The sequence below is a fragment of the Aplysia californica genome, unplaced genomic scaffold (assembly GCF_000002075.1).
Source record: "Aplysia californica isolate F4 #8 unplaced genomic scaffold, AplCal3.0 scaffold00051, whole genome shotgun sequence".
Taxonomy (NCBI): Eukaryota; Metazoa; Mollusca; class Gastropoda; order Aplysiida; family Aplysiidae; genus Aplysia; species Aplysia californica.
This window is the reverse complement of record NW_004797321.1, coordinates 441,452-464,150: the sequence shown is the minus strand read 5'-3', so window position 1 is coordinate 464,150 and position 22,699 is coordinate 441,452. Positions and strand designations below refer to the sequence as shown.

General features: G+C 38.2%; 1 protein-coding gene across 2 annotated transcripts; it reads left to right on the top strand.

Annotated features, from left to right (window-relative positions):
- Window positions 1-790: 790 nt before the first annotated feature.
- On the top strand, window positions 791-16,191 carry LOC101847561 (F-box only protein 31-B). 2 transcript variants are annotated; one of them, XM_005092696.3, is made up of 9 exons: window positions 791-1,071; window positions 4,327-4,386; window positions 5,159-5,232; window positions 6,103-6,279; window positions 8,330-8,395; window positions 9,926-10,026; window positions 10,781-10,949; window positions 13,277-13,521; window positions 15,799-16,191. In XM_005092696.3, exons 1-9 carry the CDS (start codon window positions 924-926, stop codon window positions 15,968-15,970), a joined length of 1,212 nt encoding a protein of 403 aa, XP_005092753.1. In that variant the 5' UTR covers window positions 791-923; the 3' UTR covers window positions 15,971-16,191. The 2 variants fall into 2 exon arrangements, with proteins under 2 accessions (XP_005092753.1, XP_035824214.1); XM_035968321.1 differs by lacking the exon at window positions 15,799-16,191 and adding an exon at window positions 15,012-15,414.
- The last annotated feature ends 6,508 nt before the right edge of the window (window positions 16,192-22,699 follow it).

The following is a 22,699-nucleotide window of genomic DNA, read 5'->3' as shown; positions in this document are numbered from 1 at the left end:
GTTGCTGTCGATGTAGCTTGCCGCCTAGCCTAATATTATCGAGCAGCCCACTTGTTATTTATCGAGGGCCTTCCATAGTCTGTCACTGTACGTTGTAGTTAGTATAGGGTTTTACTGCGCCAACTGCATAAGGTCATATGCACGCGTCACTGTGCGTTGACTTGTCAAATGCTTTAAATTGATTAAAGAATACTATACGGAGGTCTTGGCAGAGTTCTGTTGCCCTCTCACCTAACTGTTGCATGTTGTGTGCTTGCACCAACGAGCCTGGCCTGCTATAGGCCGTTCTTTTCATCTGCACATTGTTGGGTGGATAATGTTCTGCCTATGCTATTGTTCAATTTATGTCCAGTGTATTTACGTACATTTTTCCTGCGTGAGAAGTGAGGAGTGATACTGAGCCTACATCTTGCTCTATTGGTCACTTGTCCAAGAAACACTGTCATGGACATAATATTATTAAACTGTGACATTAAACAATCGTACCAATCCGTATATTATTCTTGCAGTGAACAAAAATAATCACTATTCAAATTCAAGACGTCCACCTGCCTAACACAACCACTTTATTCCTCGCCAACGGGCTCAGAAAGAATTTAAAGTCACATACTCTTTCATCTCTACCATAAAATTATTTATTGTTCATGTGGTAGGCTTCGTCGTAAAATTGTGTGTCAACAACTTTTTTAATGAACAATTAAAATGCGATACAAAATTCCGACCATAGGATCTCTTTAAAAAGCTCTTTACCGAGAAAGTATGAAAAAAGTAACATTGCGTAAACAGTAAACAAAAACACTTTGCAGTTTGGAAGAGAAGCTGTCCAAAAGACGCTGGACTGGACAGTTGTTTCCCTCTGGCGTCTTTTCTTTATTTCACCGTTCGACAAAAAAAAGTTTGCTTGTTGTCTTTGAAAAAACACAATGAATCTCACTGAACTGCCTGCTGAAATGCTTCAACATATTTCTGCGTTTTTAGATTCTCGGTCTTTAGCTACATTTGGTTCAGTATGCAGAAAATGTCGTGAAGTTTCAGAAATTGAAACTCTTTGGCAAGGTCTGTGCAAGAAAGGTAATTGAAGAGTGTTGTCTCAAGCAGTAAAAATGTTGAATAGCATCCAGAAACATCTTGTAAGATCTAACCTCATGCATCATTTTCCACTATTTCCAGTGATATTAGGACTTAATCTCACTTATATATTATAATGCCCTTAGCCTAAGCCTTACTACTAGTACTAAGCCTTAGGCTTAGCTTACAGACAGAACATCAATGTTATACATGGCTTTTGTGGATGTGTTACTCGTCCACGTTTCAGGTGAAATGCCAAACCACAAGTTTTAGTTTCGTTTTCACTTCTGCAGCCGTGTGTTTACCTTCGCTTTTTCACTTTCACAACAGTAGCCTCACACAGTCACCTTCGCCGACTCCTTTGTTGACGTAATCATGGCTCACAGACATCTCTCTCTCTCTCTCTCTCTCTCTCTCTCTCTCGCTCTCTCTCGCTCTCTCTCTCTCTCAAGGTAGGGTAACAAACGAAAAAGTCTCCATTTTGTAATATGCATGATGTATTACTACTAAATTCTTCTTCTTCTCCTTCCTCTTCTCCTTCTATTTCTTCGATCTTCTCTTCTTGTTCTCCTCCTCCTCCCCCTCCTCCTCCTCTTCCTCTTCCTCATGCTCTTCCTGCTTCTTCTTCCTCTTCCATTTCTATGATGCTCCAAACCCGCTGTGAGAAGACGGTCAAAGGCGTGAGACTGAAACCGGGAATTCTCAGAGTACTGTAAAGTGTAAAGCCTACAGTACTTAATGTATTGAATGGGTCAAAGCTTCAACCAATTGTAGCCCTCTTTACACCAACTGTGTAGTTGCATGTTGATTACGCCTACAAGGCTTTAATTTTTAGCATTGTTGACATCAACCATCATTGTTCTCTGACTTCTGACCTAGATATAACACTTCACCGAAAGCGCTTACGAGTAACGCATACGCAAAGGTCATATATTGACGTTCTGTTTGTAAGGACATGTATTCTCCTTGATTCTGTGGAACCCGGATTCAATGAAAACTTGGATTCGACAACAGGATTAAGAAGTTGATTTCCGTGTTTTTTTCTATTCATCATACAAATCTATTAAAAAAACTCTGATTCATCGAACACATAGCCTAAATGAGCAAGCTCGAATTCAATGTAGTCGCCCTGCTGACGTGGCTTTGCTCATTTTTCTCCTACAACGAACATTTTCTATTCCTGGAAGCCACCTATGGCATCTACATTGTGAACCGTTATTCGCTTAGCCTATTGTTTATAATCTTATGCGACCAATCAGCAGTTTTCAGCAAAATTTAAGTTTGTCATAATTGTTATGAACGAACCATTTTAAAGGTATTCTAAGGGTTTTTCAGGAAATAAACTTTGAATTCTCCCTACTTAAAGGAATCTATCATATTTTAAGGAAAGTCTCATAAATGAAAACCATTTTATGTGAAAGACAGAACAATATTAAGTAAATTTTAGGGGCCAAAAGTAAAATTTGTCATAATAGTTATGAACGAAACAGTGTGTCATAATGAGTTCAGTGAGTAGGCAAATGGCATCAAAAGAAACGAAAATGCCTCTCATTTAAAACCAAACTACTTTTGACTAAGAAAGTCGAATACATTATAACGTTACTTGGAGTTCCACTGTATTATGATAGACACACCTGTGATCCGGACGCCTGAACATAGGAGAGTACCAGCTGTCGTTTTGTACCACATGGTCATTTTGTGAGTCTCCTAATCCACAAGGTTGAATGGGGACAGTCATTTCGTTGCACACTTGCAACCATCAAATGCGCATTGTCATGGCAATCGCAATTTATTACTATTTCTGGGGGAGGGTTGGGGTGTGTGTGGGAAACAGGTTGGGGGGGGGGGGGGGCGTGCAAGTAAATCGTGCCCACATGATCAGCTACACCATTGATAACTTTCTGAGTTTTGTTGAGTTGTTTCTATTGGTGGGAGGATTGAGGGTGGGGGCAGTTTTATGCTTAAATTACTTTAAAAACAAGAGGGCACGACCCAACAGATACATGCTTGAATTGATGATTGAGAATAAAAACTGCTTTTCTGTTCACAGACTGAGCACGTTTTTGCATCACAGTTTTCACTGCTAGCTCACCAGATGTGTTGACTGCTGTCAAAAGTGTGTCTTATTGTTTGAAGGGACACTGCACTATTTTGAGGTTTAGCCTCATGGATTGTTTTATAGCATTTCAAACACATACATTTGAAATGTTTGTCACTAGTGTTATCTTTGATACTCAATCTAAACACGAAGGAAAAGATCACTGGGTATTTCCTAACCCAAATATGGCTTTTTAAGGGATTTTCTCTGCTTCCCTGTTATGTTCAATCTTCCGCTCACTCTACACAGACTGTTTAAAGCGGATACATGACTTTCAGGGGTGTACTCCATTTTAAGGTCTTCGTTTTATACGGCAATAATGTTAGTCAATTCGCGGGCCCAACATACTAATCCAATGTAGCTTAACAACCACAACTGCGGTAGTACTGAAATGTACACACTTAAAACAGGGTATGTTAATGAACACACACATGCGAACCCCCAAAAATTCAATGCACCGTCTTGTCACAATTGATGATTATTTATCCTCAGTTTGAAATTAGAAAAGCGTGTTACACAGATGGCAAACAGACACGTGTAGAACATAAGGTGTAAAACGTAGAAGACTGGGACTTTCTTTAAGAGGAGGAGAAATGGTGTTGCTAAAGTCTATATAAATGAAAACTACTGGGTGGGTCTAAAGGCACCACTGCAATTGAGATAGTAAATGAGACTATTTTATCAAGAACGCACCCCAGTTTATAATGGTGTGAAGAGGTCAAATGACCCCAATTAAAAAAGGTCAACAGGTACCCCGCGGAGTGATTGATCACCTCCGGACAGTGGGAGCTGCGGTGCAGCTGAAAGGCCCGATTTCGGCTGAGTTCATGCGCCGTGAGATGTGATTCGGACTTGAGCCTGAACATAAGATACCCGGGTCACTATGCTCAGATTCAGACTACAAGTGACAAATGAGGCCCAAAATCAACTTTATGATATTATATTATGACTCTTTAAAATAAGATAATATATTATTTAACATTTGGTTGCTCTTACAGGTTCAGTAATTATCTAACTACGACTAATCTATTTGCAATGGTATTGGTGTAGTGCTTGCCTAAATTTAGTAATAGCCTACAAACCGTCAAGTGGACCAGACTGTATATTTTTTGTTGCCTAACAATTTCATAGTTTATTTTTAATTTCTATTGTGATGCCAGATTTTCAAGTGACAAGTGTTAAGGGATGGGACCTGTCCTATAAACATGCATATACTAAAGGTGAGCTAAACATGTCTCTCTCTCTCTCTCTCTCTCTCTCTCTCTCTCTCTCTCTCTCTCTCTCTCTCTCTCTCTCTCTCTCTCGCTCTCTCTCTCTCTCTCTCTTTCTCTTTGTCTCCCCCTACTCATCATACAAACAAAGGAGGCAGAGTGGGTGGTTGGTGGGTGCTCTGGTGTGGTTTGCTCCTTCTTTTCTATTAAACATCTGTCCTCCTTATCTCCCCTTCTTTTTTTTATGTTTGTTACTCTCTTGTAACACCTCTAATCTTCTGGCACCGTAAAACCTCTACTAAAAAAAAGAAAAAAGAGGTGGAGCAGATCACCATAACATAATACCTGCTTCAGGGCATCCTACTATTGTGTAGAGTAGCACTGCTGTTGTCTTAATTGCTGTCAACCTCATCTTGTCAGTTATTTGTTTTTAATTATTAAGAGAAAGGGATAATCGACTGTATAGAATTTTGTTAAATTTGATTTTTGGAGGAATATTAAGAATTATCTGAGAACTAATTCTTAATGTTATGTTATTTCATACATTATAAAATCATGTATCATGATTCTTTTGTTACACTTCCTTGGTTTTCCCCATTTAGAAGGTTTTTTTTGGTCTAAACTGTTAATTTAATCTGTTTTTCCTCTCATCTCTGGACGTTGATTTTTTTATTTTTGTGTATTGGATGTTTGAGTATTTACTTTGCTTTTGTCATTATGTTAAAAATGTTTTCAGAAATAATTTATTTCATGTGCTCATTCTTTCTCTCAAACAATCAAGTGCTGGTGAATTGCAACTTCTTGGGACTGAAGAGACTGGCCCTTTTGCCCTATGGTGGACTGGTCAATGTTTCTGTGAGTTTTGACAAGGATGATTGAGATGACAACTTTAATAGATTTACTGAATAGATCTCATTCCCATTCTCTTTGAGTATCTTCCCCCCCCCCCCATATTTATTATAATTATATTATATGAAAGGCACAAGGGGAAAAAAAGTAGATGTCAGTTTTTGGCTAATTTGAGTTGGGATGTTGGTTGGAAAGTTGGAGTATTGTGGTCATCTTTTGGCAGTCAGCCTGCCTCTTCATTCTTTGAATTTCAATTGGTGTGGTCACAACACAGTGATGAATTATATCCTGAGCAGGGAACTTGTTCAGAAATGGAAAGCTGTTATAGATTTTGGACAGATTAAAGGTTGGGACAATGGGATTGACCTAGATCTTGAGACTCACGATTGGATGTATAATGTGAAAGTGGTATGCTTTATATCAAGAAGAGATGATTGTGATTGGTCTCAAGGTGAACCAGTCTTTGCTTCTCATAAGGTTGGTTATAAAGGTCACCTCAGTTCATTTGAAAGTAAGGAGATCCTTTTACTTATTGTTGGCCTGACCACGAGTCACTGTATAGATTCTTCCCTCTGATGATTCAGCTTAGATCCTGTTTGCCTAAGAACTTGCATTTTCCTTGCTCCCTAGCATTGGAATCTTAAGTAGAGACTATTGTATTAAGAAAAAAAGTCTGAAAGTTCATTTGTACTGCACTTAACTCCTTGCCCAAACATTGAAAATTTCTTCAGTAAAAACAATCATTATTCTGTTCTTCGAACAATCTATTCTCTTTGTTGGAGGTGCTATTTTACCTTTAAAAAGTAGCAACCTTTTTTCTTATTTGAAAATAGGGTCCTATATTTAAGTGAATTGTTCGATTTTTATGGTTTTCAGTGGGGTGTTGGTGAGATACAAGTGAACGGACACACAGCAATTGGCAGAAGCGACCCTGAGCATCCACTGATTTGTGAACCATACTTTTGTATACGTTGGTCTCATGATTTGGACAGACTGCAGGTTTTCTGTGCTCAAAGTGAAAATTCTGCCTGTGAAGAGGCAATTTTGATTGAGGTAACTTGGAAATTGTGGAGATTGAGAACATTGGCTTCCAAGTTTCACTGAGTCTTTTTGCCTCCCCGTTAATTAAAGTTGGTTTCTTTTGTTATTTCCTGCCAAACTTCAGAGAAAAATGACAAATTAATCGCTGGCATCTATGATGTAATCAATAGATTCTCTACCCTTGCATGCAAAAGACTTAAAAGTTTGATTCTTAAGTGAGTAAGCTTTTCTTCTGAGCATTTCCACCTTTTCTACTGGTATTTTGTATCCCACTCGGGTCAGCAAGGTCATAGCTGCTGGTCTAGAAATACTACATACCGGATTGTGTCAGTGCTAGTGTAAAACATTTATTATTTCCAAGTAAAATAATGCACTGTGGAAATTGTCTCCGACAGCCGCCCATTGTGTAGGAGGAAAGTGGTTGTCTTAGACACGGTGTCACTCTTTGCCCGATTTTGTTACTTTTAGTCAGCATGACTCAGCAGCCTTCTGGAACTCGCTAGCTGGGGGTATGACCAAAATTGAGTCGATAGTGCAGTAAAACACTGAGTCAAACTGAAACCGGCTCGGGGCCCTGAAGCGACTTTTCCGGTGTTGGTTAAGAAGTACGCATTTTTGTCTGTTTGAAATGGTATAACTTTTTCCCCATCCTGCGCGGTAGACCATAACACTTATGTATTAAAAGCTCAATGTCTTGAGATATATTCTGTGTTAAAATGGTTAATTTCTGTGCCTTAGTTTTTGTTCTAGAAAAGTTTAGTAGATTACCCAATTTGGTCTATTTTAGTTATGTACTTTTGAATAAATTATTGTTTATTTAAAAATGGCTAGACAGATGTCTCGAAAATCTGTGTTAAACTGACTATGACTATCATGTCTTTTACCACGAGAAATCTTATATCTGTGCAGGTTGTAATAGTTAAGTTATAAGAGAAGAAAGTGCCCGTTTACATTTTTTGACAAAATACACACTCTGTTGGCTCTTGCCTTACCAGTAAATACATAAGAGTAAGGTACTTTGCCTTTGATCATAATTATGCTGTGTCTGTGGCAGCTTGCATACAACCAAGAAAGATGTGCGATTGACCATGGTCATAGAAATGAAAATAAAAGCTGGAAAAGTCTGGTGTTAATTCAGTGTCACTGGAAAGCTAGAAAGTATTCTGAAAACCCAGTTGTGAGAAGTCATCCCTGTTATTAAGTCAACTTACAAAACCTAGACTTTTTAAGAATAGTAAGAAATTTCTGGAGTGTAAAAGATACTGTTCATTTGTTGTGTATAGATGTATTTTACCACCCGCTGCAATTAAAATTCCTCTGCTAGTGCGCCGTGTAGACAGGTGGACGCTTTGGGCTGTGTCACCATGTTGTAGAAAAAATGCGAGAGCAGGGTTCGTATAGGTCTTAGAAAACTGGATAACTTTTGGAATTTCGTTTTTATTTTCACAGATCAACATGGAAAACTTTTGAAATTTTGGGAAATTGGCAACATTCTAGGAAAAATCTTGGAAAAACAAATTTTTAACTGGATCTATTGTAAAAATGTTTTCTCGAAGTTTAGAAGGCCTCGACTTTTTGCATTCGGAATAAAGCTGTGACAAAATATCTGGTCAAGTGAGGTTATTCAGGCAGGGAACAAAAACTTTTCTTCTGAAATGACACTTATTTGTCTCGGCAAAAAGAAATATGGTCTTCAAAACTCTTTGAAAAGTCTTGGGAAGAAAGTCTCCCTCTCAGTATGAACCCTGCCAGAGGGAAAGTGGGAAGTGGCCATTTGTACAGGTGACCGACTAAGACAGGTGGTTGTTAAAGCAGGTACGACGGTATTTTATTGTTGAATCAGGTTCTGTATAAGAGATTATTTTTTGTTAGTTTTTGTTCCCTGTGAGCTAGATGTCTTGTTGTTGTGTTCAGTGAGTTGTTGGGTTGAAACTGCAGTCAGTGTTTATAACTACTGCATCCATGCGAGTTTTGAAAAAAGAAGAGAAGCAGAGAAAAGATATGTTAGTCAGATTCTGTAAATCTACACTGAATATCGTAATTTCATATTTTGACATTTCAGGATCCACAGTATCCCCTCATGTACTGTAGAGGACGACGTGAGTCTCATGTTAGGAACAAAAGAGGTGTAAGTGTTTCTTGTCAGAATTCAAGGAGTTGCAAGTGTTTTGTGTGAAGATCAGAAGGGTTGTTTGTGTTTTCTGTCTGGAGTTGAAGATGTGTTAAGATTAATATAGGATGTGATTTTTTTTTCTTTTGCTCTTATTGTATTTTGGTTTTTGCTGGTAAAGCGAAATGCCTATGAAAATGTTGTAGTTGATTTTAAAATTTGAAAATGAAAGGACTGTAAAAAGGCAAGAATTAAAACATGTAAAACAAAGAAAGAATCCAACATGATGTGTTATGATGAGTGTATGTGCTTGAGACATTATGTGCTGTTTTATTCGTTGACTTGTTTGCTCATTGCCTTGGGGTGATTGGGGGGGAGGTTGGAGGGTGGAGAACGCCACTCTTCTGATTTTATCTCTCTGACGTAGAGGAGTCATCTGAGCTTATAGTAGGAGTCAAATATTCGTGGCATAACTTGTCAAATATCTCCTCAACTATGGAACCTAGACTCTCCGACTTTTGCACAGGGGCTTGTGTCGATTTGTTTTAACAGATCAATATTTTTGTAAACACTTGGTCGCTGTATTTTAGAAAATTCGTTAATAAATACCTTTAAAAAATCCCAATGGGTGGTTTCTACAGATTTTAAAAGGTTTACATGCCATGACCACAATTGATGTACAGAGAAGTGGGAAGACACAAAATGACATCAAGAGGCTAGCCCAGGATAGAGTAAGGTGGAAAGTGTTTGTCCATGGCCTATACCCTTGTGCAGGGTGAGAAAGGCAATGATGATGATCCCATGATCTGGGACAATAGCACTTTAAAAAGCAAGTCTGTCCTTTCTTCTGATCGCGACAATATTCTTATTGAATGCATATTTTGAGAAACTTTATTCTTTAGTACAAGGAAAGTGTTCACTATGATAATAATTTTTGGTAACACATTTATAATGGTACAGAAAGAAACTTGAATTTTGTTCCACTCCAATTTTGCAACCAGGAATGATTACATTTTCTTATTTTTTAAAACCAAAATGCACTGGCATCACTACTGCAGAGGAGTATACTGCTCCTTAGCAGATGAATTAGAAAATAGGAGTGGAAATTCTTGACAATTTCAATTGTCATGCATGGGCTAAAGTTTTGCAGCTAAAAAGTGTCGTTGTTGAGCTGTGACATAGGCCATAATGAGAATCAAAATGTGTGTGAGAAGTGGGAAGTGCTGTGAACACTCCCATTTTTTTTTACGTGACAAAGATTTGTAGTGTTTGATGTATAATTGTGAAGGAAAGTTGTTTAATCTAGCCTCAGTTGTTGTTGAAAAATATGATTTAGTTTAGACAAATTAATACATACTGCTTAACAAAGTATGAGTGACATTGATTCTCCTGTTAAAAAGATATTTGAGGATAGGTTGCACCATGAATTTTTGACCGCACTAAAGAGGTAGCTTGGGATAAGATGTTTGGGTATATACTTCAGGTTTTATAATAAAACAAGACTTTTACAGAATGCATTCACTTGTACACACATCTATTTATCACCAGGGTAAGCCTTTAAAGCCAAAGTATGGACAGTCAGATCCACGATTAAGACGTGGTTTCAATGACCACCCAGGTGCTTTCGAGGACCATGATTTATCATGTGGGTAAGTTGACCAAATTGTGTGGATAGTGCTAAAACAAATACTCAAACAAATGAAAGAGTAAGTCCATGTCCAAGACTTCTGCTGCATAGATGCCAACGTCTAGATTCAAGAGAAAACCGGAATCGGTTCATGTCTCCTGACTGTCAATTTAGGGAATCCAGTTAAGGGTTTGAAATGTTTAGCCTGTCCTTTATTGTGTGGTCAGTCCGAGGGTGCCACTGGTAGGTCCGGCTTTGTTTCTTTCCCTCTGTTTTACTGTCTATGTGGATCGGATAGTTGGAGGGTGCCACTGGTATGTCCTATTTCTTTTCTTTCCCACTTTAATTTCTGTCTGTCTGTCTGTCTGTCTTCCTTTTCCCTTAACTTTAAGTGAAATTGTGTTATTATTGTGCTGATTCACTTCTCTTTTAAACTTTATCTCAAACCACTGTTGTTTCTGTCTGAACTTTGTCCTCACACTAAGTGACCTTTACCATGTCGATGTGCTTATGTCTACTCACACTCTGTGGGTGGTTAGTGGGTGCTCTAATGTGGTTTTCTCCTTGTTTCTCATGAAATATCTATCATTATTATTCCTCTCCTCCTTTTTTTTTTGTGTTTGTTTTTCGCTTATAACAGCTCTAATATTCCGCACTTATATGACCTAATTGTGTAGCAAGTGACGTAAAACCACCACTAAAACAAACAATTCACTTTTCCACAATTACTAGTTTTGTCTGAGTTTCTGGTCTGACCAAAGTTTCTCAACTTTCAGGTTCAACTGCCCTCTGCTGTCCCTCCCAGCCCTGACCAGTGAGTACCAACAGAGAAGTCGCATCAGCCTTGGCCTGTACACGGGAGACTACGGTTCTCATGGCACAGAAATTCTCTACTTTATGATGAGCAGTTCCGAGCCATACCACTTAGAGGGGCTAAAGATAGTGGTAGGTTGAACTGGTCATTTTTTACCCTCCAAATGTCAGTGCAAACCTTCTGTGATGTCAAAGAGTTTGGGTTTTCACTATGGAGCATGAAGTCCCTTAAGGCATTGAAAAAAATCAATCTCTTGGCATCAGGTTGAAGTTATATGCTCATCAAAGTAACGAAATTTAAGTAACTTACATCTTTCTGCCCATTGGGCAAATATTATTGATTTTTTGTGTGGGGGGAGGGGGTTAACACCTTTTATGTCCTTTTAAAAACACATTTCTGTATGGATATTACTAAAAGATGTTCATCAAAGGCACAAAAAATGTAAATTTGCAGTTTCCAAGGACACTCCAGCTTTAAAAGTAACCAAACTTTTGGAGGCCATTTTCTTGCTAATTTTACCTTACACCAGGCGATCTCCACCTCCTTCAATTGCAAATATCTCAATTTCTACTAAAAATAGATGTCTTTTTTCTTCAAAAGTAAGACAAATGAATAGGCTTTAACTTATCCAGCCTGCAGATAATTTTGACTCAAGACGCAAATAATTTGTGACCGCTTCGAGACCTCACAGGTGGTCTCACATAAAATTAATAAAGAAATATCTAAATTTGATAAATCCTATGTGTGGCATATAAAAATGTCCAGAATACAAAATACTATTCAATGAAACTAGAACAAAGGGCTGAAATGTAAGCAGTGAGGAAAAAAGATGGGAGGAAAGTGATGCGAAGAAAAGGGAGCAATAGATAGAGCTGCTCTGAGCCGCTCTGCATCAAAACACAAGAGACAGTTGGTTGCCGTGAGCAGCAGTGCGGGCTGAATCAGTTAAGATTTTTCATTAACTCATTCGCTACGTATTATTTTCGGCGTGTGGACGAATTTTTTCGGGAGGGCGAAATGAGATGAGGAGCGCAGTTCAAAGGTCTTTGGGGCCACTTATTCAAATAAATATCAACATATTATATACCAAATTTTTCAGTATGGTTTGTAGAATACATCTGAAATATTTTTTGGGGTATTTTTCTACTTTGATTCCTGTAAGAGGCAACACGATTTTGCCTGGATACAGATAAAATTTGAAAATAAAAAACAAATAATCTTTGGTGAAACTCAAAAATATGTTTGCACCTTGTCAAATGATACATCAAAATAACCATAAATGAATATAGAACTGGAAAATATTGAAAAATTTGCAGTTATTTGCTTACAGTCCTTAAAATGTGTACTTTTGGATCATAACATCTGATATTGAAAAAAAATAAAACAGATTTTATAATCTTGAAAAAAGGACAAGATGCATTCACAAACAGAAAAAAACACTTGTATCTTATATGGAATTATTCAGAATTGCATTTGGAATAAACCTATACATGTCTTGAGTGGTACTTTTTTTTGTAATTTCACCAAAAAGTAGTGATTTTGGGGAGAAAAAAATATTTTGACAATTTAGATCTAGACCTAGATATAGAACTCAAAAATATTGATTTCTCAATAACAGTGCATTGGCAATATGAGTCCAATAGTATCAATATTATAAAGAAGAGTCCTACATTTCTTTAGTGAGAAAAATAATGATACATTTTGTTGTGTAAAAGTACTAAGACTGGTGTCTGGGCTATAATTTGCGCTTCGCAATAAAACGAAAGTCGCATAAACTACGAAATCGCGTTTCAAAAGTGAATCTAAACTTCCGATTTTCAGTAGAAACGCCTGACCCGGAAGTCAATGTTATATTATAACCTTTATTGTAACATGGATATGTGGATAGGCATAAAATCTAAGCTAGAATTATAGGTCGATGCTCGAGCCGCCTGGGGGGGGGGGGAGGGGCGGCTTAGCGTACTGACGGCACTTTAGCCGCACCGCCCCCACGGCTCAGCGTAGCGAATGAGTTAAGTTCACATGCCCAAAGATTTACGAGCGCCTGTTTTCACTGCATCATGATGCATAAATATTTTGTGAAAGCCAAGGGTCCTCAGCGAGGTATCTTCACAAAGACGTAGTATGTGGGGGCAGGATGGTGATAAAAGAGAGCATGGTCATTTGCCTGGTCAATGTAGGCAAACAATGAAAAGAGTTAGGAGAGAGAAAAATAAAAAAATGTTGACAGGAATTTTACAGATGATCCATAAACGCCACTTTTCACTAGTCCCAGCATGTAAGCTTGTACTTTTCAAAGTTCACTCAGGCAGGGGATACTACCTGTGGAAAATTTACTTGATTGGAAAAGGGTTAACATGTTCATTTACAAGTGTTAATGTTCACAACATGTGTTTTCAGCGGTTGATATTATTTGCAGTGTTTGTTAAGTTTGCATTTTCTGTCTGTCTTTCCACAGGGAGATCCGAATGTTCCCGCAGGATATGTCAGTCTTCATGTGTCTTTAGACAAGCCTATTATTCTCTCTGGGGCTGATCAGACCACAGTTTATCAGCTGATTGAAATGGATGAGACCCGGAATGAAGAAAGCTACCATGAACTTCTCTGTTCTAACGACAATAACCCAGATCTTCGCCAGCCTTTTATGGTGCCGCACGATTGTTTTGAGAGGAGTAATGTGGCACAGAACAGTTGCTTGGCACGGTATGTTCAGCATTTTCCTGACTAAATCAGAAATCGTATTTCATTTGCCTGATCTTCTCAGAAGTCATAAATTGTCGGACTTACAGAAAAATCATATTTCAAATGCCAGCTTGTCTTAAAATTCGTATGTCCTTTATTGCTTGACTTACTCGTCCGTAGATCATATTTCTTTTGTCTAATTGACTTTCAGATAGTAATGTTGATGATAATAATAATAATGATAAGAATAAGAATAATAAAAATAAAGATTACTACTATAGCACCTACTCTCCGGTGGCTCTTGGTACTTCAAAGTGAAATAAGATTTAAAACAATGTTTCATGCATACTGGCCCATTCAACAAACAGCAATTCTTTCAAATACATAATGTACTCTCGTAATCTGACAAAGAACACCTACACAAAAAAGACAATCACTATGGCTACTGATCACACTTGCTGCTGGAAGAATAAAACTAGTTAGTCAATTGAGATTGAAATAAATGTTTTTAGACCAGATTTAAATGTTGTCAAAGTAGGTCTCTCTCTTAACTCTTTAACCATGCCTGGACGGTTGCAGCGTCCGGTAGTTGAGGTCCGTAACCATGGCTGGACGGTACCATCATCCAATGCGAAGTTATTATTGTATTATGGTACGGGCCGAATATAAAAAATGCTCGAGCTAACAAGCCTTTGCCTTTAGTTTGATCCGCAAGTCAAAGATAAATGAATTCTTCATCTGGGTAATGCTTTATTGATCAGTTTGACACGAAACAAGCGGTTTTTATAATGTAATATGTTGGGTCCCTTTTCCGCAAACACGAGAGAATTACGCGGACACATGATTTTAAATTGCATGGTTAAAGAATTAATGCAGTTGGAGGGAATTTTACACTGAGGGAGGGGCTGCTGAAAAAACCCTACCTCCAATTTCTTATGTTTTACAAGGCTCAGATCATATTCCATTGGCTTGATTGGCTAAAAAATCGTAGTTCAGCATCCAAATCGTCGTGCAAACCCCTTTTGCTCTTGACAAATGCTTTAAAGGCTAAATGCTTTCCTATTGTCCCTTTGCTGAGAGTTAAGAGGAAGAAGAGGAAAGGAGGGAGGATCAGGAGGAAAGGACTAGGCAGGAAGAGGAGAGGAGGAAAGAGGAAGAGGAGGGGAGGAAGGAGGAAGAGAAGACTTTTGTGTGAGTAAAAAGTTCCCTTCAGCACTCTTGTCATTAGCTTTCTATGAAATTCTATCGATGGTATTACATTTGGTGCTGTATCTAAAATATGGCAAAGAAAGTTTTTCCCCAAACTTCAAGGCTTTTTGTTAATTAAGACAAGTCTTTCAGAATGATTTTCTCAAACCACCATGACCATGACTTTATTGACACAGGATCAAGGCCCGAGGGGTCAGTGAATTCATTTGACTAGTTTTGTGCTGTTTGACATTCGGTTTTATGTCCCCATCTATCCATTTTAGTTCATTTAGGAGGCGAGCTGCTTTGACCCTCCCTTTCAGTTTCAGGGTCTACACAGTCGTTTGGGATACAACCTTCCAGAAAATTGACAGGGATGTGGGTCATGACGTGGTGGATTCAAGTGCTTGTAAATTTTTGGGCATGTGAAGTTATTGATTTCGTCTTAAAGCTTGTTCGTTTGTAACGCTTTCAATGAAAAAATACTCGTGCACCTTGAATAGAGGTTGAAATATTTGCTATTGAAGGGGATTGGGGTTGCCTGGTTTTAGAGATGAAATTAGCATGAAAATAACTGCCAAAGTTTGATGTCTTCCAAAGATTGAATGTCCTTGGAAACTGCAAATGTACATATGTTCTGGGCCTCTAATCGACATTTTCCAGTAAAATCTACACAGAAATGTGTTTTTACAGGGACATACAAGGTGTTGAACTAAAAAACATAATCAATAAAAATTGCCAAAAGGGGGGATACTACAGATTTCTTTGATTTCATTATTTTGACGAGTGCCTGATTTCTCCACATTGCCTCACATATTTGATAGAATAAATGTCCCCACCTGAGAATTGAATTTAAGTCCTCTACGTGCAGGGCAACTAACCCAAAACACCTCAGATGCTGGTCCCTGAAAATGGCAAAATTGAAAGAAAGAAAAGTACATATACAATGGCAGGAGACATGGGCTCAGCTATTTCTTTCATCTTCTCTCCTTTGGTTTGTGCATAATAGCTCATGAACAGAGTAGTAACATAATGAAGGATGAAAGTACAGTTACACTGCCGCGAAGAATATTGATGCTATTATTATTCTCTATCTTTCCTTTCTCACAGATACCTTGGCAAAGGAAGGATAGCAGGACACAACTACACCCACCCAAGCTTTTGCCACATACACTTTATAGTATTTTCAGAAGACCTTGTTGGAGTCATCTGGCTAGAACTGTGCTGTTTTAGCCTTTTCCACAAAGTCAAAGATGAATTCCCAGTTTGTATCCAAAACTGAAATGACGAAAGAAGCTGTGAAATTTTCTTTTGGGCCTCAGACTTCGAGTTGTTTCTAGTCAAACGTACCCTGTGTAAAAACATGCCATGTTCTCAAGCATGCTTTTGCGCCATTTGGGTCATTTTTACTATTATTTATAACTAGCTGGCCCCCTTTTGATGAAAGGAATGATCGGTGCATAAACATCAACTGAAAGTCATTGGCCTACTGGAATTGAGCAATAAATCCTGAAAGATGCAAAAAATTAAAAGGTCCAGATCTGTGCTCTCAAAACAAAATGCGCATCGCGAAATATCACTTCCGGCACTTCCATTGTGAAGGACTGCTACGCAGATTTGTTTTGTTTCTCAATGGAATAATCACAAAGGCCAAAGAAGGACGAGAACTTTTTGTCTAATATATTTTTCTAAATTCAGGAAAGGAATAAATAAAAAATCGGGCTCGGTTATGGGGACCTATCTATCTTTTTGCAGGTACTTGCCAATTTTCAACTCTGTAGCTGTTGTAGTTTTATAGGAAAAGTGACACATGTGTTTCCAAGTTGCCTAATATATATATAATAGATTTCTGTATATATAAGCATAATTTATGGTCATATACTCGAAGGCCTAGATTTTTAAAGAGAAAGAATGTTTATAACAGTAGAAGCACGAAAAGCGTCTGTGTGTATAGAAATTCTATCCCTCCCTCTTCCCACTGATGTTTTTGTACCTTTGCTCCCCACTTACAAACCTGGATGTTTACGGGTACCCTTTGTGTATGCATTTTTTGTGATTGGAGATCTCTTATCGGTTAAAAAAAAAATTTTGGGGGTAAGTGTTTTATGGCGCTTCCAACTGCATAAGGTCATATGAGCGCATTGGACACACCAAACATTTTCAGTTGGTAGGAAATTTGTGGAGGCGGAAGCCTACTCTTTTCAATTTTGTATGCCATGGGATCTTTAACATGCGCAATTTGCACACTGGATCTCCGAGATTTTTCGCCCTTGTCTGAGAAGATCATAAGATCAAGGGTGTGGCTGAAAGACAGCAGTAAGAAGGAGCAAAGGAGAAGCAGTAGAAAGGCAGCAGAAAGAGTCAGGAGCCGAGAGGAGGGGGCAAAGGAGGTGAGGGGGTGGGGACACAAAGCGGAGATGAAAGCAGATGACAGAACATTGATAGAGAGCAGGAAAGGATGTGAAAGGAGAAAATTTTAGAGAAGAATATTCTCCGTCACTATCAGGATTCGAACCCGGGACCTATTGAATGAGAGGCGAACACCTTTACCTCAAGGCCTGTTGTTCTTTGTGACATGCATCATTGGCAAACTCTTCAAATGAGAGAGAGAGAGAAAAAAAAAATGGTGTCTTTCTCTTTAAAATTGTACCCATACTACAAAACATGAATCAGAAAAAGGTTGAATCTTTATAATATGAGTTGACATAAATGGTGTCTTGAAGAGATATTTTTTATATGTGTGGCTAGTCACATTTTTCAAACCCCTTTTGGTACTGATGAAATGTAATAAGGCACCAGACATTTATAGTTATTTCCATTATTGTACCAGTGAGATTTGGTTGAGATATTGACTGTGCATGTGGGTCAAGACTTACTGAGTATAAACTCAGAAGGAGCAAGCAAAATTGTTCTTTAAAGCTACTAGTATTACAAGCAGTTTCGCACCATGGTTACATTATAATACAGACCCAAGAAATATTTTTTGCTACATTCTTTATCAAAGCCTCAAAACTTTCATTTAAGACAAGCTTGTTTTTTTCCCCCATTGTCCTTTAGAAATGCAAATTCTGCTCAAAGGTTTGTGAATTTGAAGCAGGAGATGAGATACATTTTTTTTCTACAACAGCATCCAGTTTTGAGGTAGTCAATAGAACAATGTTCTCGGCCTTCAGTGTGTCTTCTCATTATTGGCATGACCTTTTCACTTCACCTCCAGCTTGCCTCTGAGAGAATAGGAAGTTATTTTTTGTAGAACAGAATCGGTGCAGCTTATACAAGCGGATACAGATTGATAGACAATGTTCATGTGTGGTTAGTGAGATAATGTAAAGCAATTCCTATCGCTTCTATCCCTCATGAGCTTGGAGTTGGAAATCAGAGTCCTTTTTGGTTCGCTGTATGGTCAAATTTATGAGTTATAGAAAAACTTTTGTAATATAGAAGAAAAGTCATAGTAAGCTGCCCCTCCTCCCCCTGAACTTCTATCACAAGAAGGTAATACATTACAGCAGCAAAATGATAAATGGGCACGTGGAAAAGAATGTTTGCATAATGCCTGTAATGTTGGTTCTGTCCTTGGGAGAAGTTTTCAACTGCTAATAGTTGGATAGTTTTACCTGACATGACTATGTTAAGGAAACAATCGAATAAGATATCTCCCCAGGCACCCCTCTCTCTCTTTCTCTCCAGAAGTACTCAGCCAATATTGAGAGTGTCGGAAACAGACCCTCAATTTCTTTTTTAAAATCACTTTCTGTTTATTTTCTACTTTATGTAATGAATTGTCTTGTGTGTCCCTGTTTGTGTTTGGAATTGTCTTTTACTTTTACACTTTGTTGTCTGTCGGTAGTCGGAGATGGAGAATTGCCACAAAACCATTGCTACTGTCTGGAGTTTCTTGTCACATTGGGACCCCCCCCTTCCCCCAATCCCTGCTACACACACACACACTCGCACAAAAACATACACACTGCAGTACCACCGTTTTACACTGTTAAACATTTCTATTGTCTTTTCTTTTTAAAAGAATTCATGTAGGTCACAAGGGAGTGAGCAAATGGCATCTTATCATTGCATGTATTTCTTCAAACAGTTAGGCTGCTTGATGCTGTTGGACTTGCATTTACAATTACAGTCTAGCACGGTCATAGTGAGCTTATTTCTCTCTTACTCTTACATAATAACATTCTTTATTCCCATTTATATAATCATAACGAAATTTGAAATTCGTACAAAAGGAAAAGATTTCTGGTTCCAACCGATTTGCTGTGTGCACATTGTATCACATGATTTAAAGGTGTCAATCAAATGTTTATGTTACTGTACATATTTTCAATGAATTTTTCAGAAGTTCATTTATGAACTTTATAATGTTAAAGAATACAAGTAAAGAGGAAGAAGTGCTGTTATAATAAAGAATTGGAGGTTCTCATTAAGTGAATGATTTTTGTTTTGCAACTGTGATGAAATGTAAAGTTTTGGTACATATGTATTTTGTAATTGGTCTTGAATTCTTGTGGCAGCATTTTTCCTGTCATGGCTGTTCAAAACTGTTCTATCGTTTACTTGAACTTGAAGAATTTTGATGCCTTTTGGGTTTTTATATTGATATACCACCGGTTACTTGGTAGATGAGATTTGATGTCAGTTTGACTACATCAGTTGAATCAAAGTCTATGGAAGCTTTCTTGTAGTTGTACAGATTTCTTGAATTATTTAAGACTACATGTACTTGGAAGTTATTGTTGATTTGAATGCACTACTGGTATTGGTATGATGAAAATGGAAGTTCATGTGGGAGGTAGAAGAAAAGTAGATTCTCATCATGTGCTGGTGCTGCTTGACGATTGCTGAATTTTCCTTCTACATTTGATAGCCCCTCTCAAAATAGACTTTTTATTCTGTTCTGTCCTGAAAAAAGATACGGTCAGCCTTCCTTTGATTGGCTAGTTGAAAATTGTGAATCTTCCATTTTGACATTTTTTTGCAGCACCCAGATTTTGCCTTGTCTCTTTAATACTATAATACTTTTATACTTTTGTCACCTTTATAATAACTTATTATAAGGTGTACCCTATCATCATTTGTGTCATGACGTGATGGAATCAGAGCTCGTCATTTATTTGTCTTGCTTTCAATGAAATAGATATCCATCAATCTTAAATAGAACTTGAGATATTTGGGATTAAAGGAAGTGAGGTCGCCTGGTTTCAATAGTGATATTAGTGAGAAAATAGCCGCCAAAGTTTGGTAACTCCAATAGCTAAAGAGTCCTTGAAAACAGAAAAATGACATATTTTGTGCCTTAATCAATGTTTTTCAATAAAACTCACCTGGAAATGTGTTTTATATGGACATAAAAGAGATTGAGACAAAAATACAAATTCGATAAAAATGTCCAAACTGACGGAAAAATGCTTGTTTCTCCAATGTCTGTATTTTGACGAGCGCCTGATTTCACCAGGTGCCTCACATTTCTATCTGTTGGTGTCACCAAAACTTTAATAACATCACTTATATTGTTAAGGATTGATTATTGCAATTCCTTACTGGCTGGTGTACCTGATGAACAGTTACAACAACTACAAAGAGTACAAAATATTGCTGCCAAAATAATTACTAAAAAACTAAAGCATGATCATGTGACTCCTATTTTAAAAGCATTGCATTGGCTCCCAGTGAAAGAGCGTATCATATATAAAATCTGTTTAACTTGCTACAAGTGCTTAAATGATTTATCACCGGACTATCTAAAACAGCTTTTAACACCCTATGTGCCTCCTAGAATGCTCAGATCATCAAGTGACAAAACAACCCTTGTTAAGCCTAAAATAAATTACAAATCATATGGCCAACGCTCTTTTTCATATTTTGCCCCACTTGTTTGGAATAGGCTTCCAAAAACTATCAGAGAAGCAGAAAATCTAGAAATTTTTAAGAAGAAACTTAAAGCATTTCTATTTTCATCATATTTTGATTAGACAGAATCCATCCAAGCTGTAGATCGTTGTGAGTTTGTATGTGCGTATGTGCATAATGTACGTATGTGTGTATGTGTGTATGTATGTGTGTGTGGTACGTGCGTGTGTTTGCACGAGTATGTAACACTATGTACCTTTAAAATTGATTTGTAAATCCATAATATGTATCATGTTTAGCGCATAGAGCATTGCATAAGTGGATATATGCGCTACATAAATGCAATCCATTATTTATTATCATTATTATTTTGTTCTTTTCGGGCCCTTTTGGTGTTTAAAAAGGTAAAATAAAAAAAACCCATTGTATTAGATTCTTTGTTTCTTATAGCATCCTGGCAGATGAAATTAACACAGTAGAATCCTGTTATAAATTATAACGAGAGGGAGGGGACCGGAACAAAATGTCCGTTATAGCAGGATTCTCGCTATAAATAAGGGATCCAGTTATAAATTCAAGTGAAACTGTAAAGTAGGCCTAATCTATGAGTTTGGTGTTCTGTTTATTTCCTTTTGCTATCTCCCCTGAAATGGATTTTGTTTCAACGTGACCTCTAGATCTTAATTGATAGAAAATCGAATCAGGTTTCTTTCTCTAGCGCTAGATCTAGCGATGTGGACTGACAGCTCGGCGTTCGCGATCAGAAAAAAAAGGTTCTGGGCTAACTCACCCGCTGTGTTTTCCCCCCACCCCACCCCACCCTGTGGTGCATTCTGTCTGCTTGCGTACGTCACACATTTGCTCCATCCATCACATTGCTGTGACCTCTCCATCCCCGCATCGGAAAAGTGAGAGGCATGGTAGGCCTTGATTATCTAAACTAGGCTTACGCTGGCCTTTCATGCGATGCGTTCTGCTTGTCTGCGCACGCCACACCCTCCCTACTCAGTCGCTCCGGCCTTCATTGTTGACACACATTGGCTCTCCTATTCCTTGTTTCGCTAGATCACCAAGTTTCTCAACTGGCGAGGTTTTACATTATGTATAACTGGTCTATGCACTGTGCACAGCAGCAGGAATATTCCGCTATAACCGACTCTCTTGTTTGTCTGATAGCGCTATAGCAGTATTTTATTTACAAAGGTAAAGAGGAGAAAAAAACGGGGATTTAGAATAGTGTCTTTATAACAGACTTCTCGTTTTTTCCGGACTCGTTATAAGTGGACTCCACTGTACAGTATAATCCGCTTATATTGACATGATGCGAAGTGGATTTGATGTCGATAAATAAAAATAATGTAAAAATGTCGATAAATGATAAAATAAAGCCAAAGCAGGAAAAACAATGGGAGATCAGCGGGAAAAGACAATACTACTTTTTTAAGCTGGCTGCTTCCCTTGATTCTTGAAACTAACAAGATTCAGAGGGGAGGGGGGTTGGAGTTGCGGTACGAAAGACCGAGCAATGCGAGGCGCACACTACATGATACACACCAGCGCAAACTTTGTTATAGCACCCTTGTAAGGCCTGTTTATGGCTGCTTGCTGAGGAAATTGAAAGGTGAGGCACTGAATCACTGACCGTGACACTTGCCAGCGACAGACTGAGAATGGGATGGGGAAGGGGAGTGAGCGATCGGGAGCGGGGTTAGGGAAGTGATGCCCTGCGCATGAGACGCTCACGTCTGTGAGGCACTGAAGGCTACTGTGTTGGAGACTACACTGTGTAGGCCCTACCTGATTTACTAAAGCCTGGTGTGTCGATAGGCTACTTGGCGGGTATGCGGACTTAATGAACTTAATGAAGAACTAACGCGTTGACTTTGACCGTTAGCGTGGCTTTTCCCCCATTTATGTTCGTGGGCTTCTCCAGGTACCCAGGAAGCCTGTCGATAGAGCAGGGTGGGCCGAAAAAAAAAGTCTATATAACATGTTGATATGTCAAAATGTCGATAAATTGGGTGTCGATATAATTGGATTATACTGTGGTCCAAATCTACTCTATAAACATTTCTTTCTACGTGTAGATCTATTTCTTTGCATTTCCTTGCTGGGTTTCAGGGGTAGGCCTTTAAACTTCTGGTTATTCAAT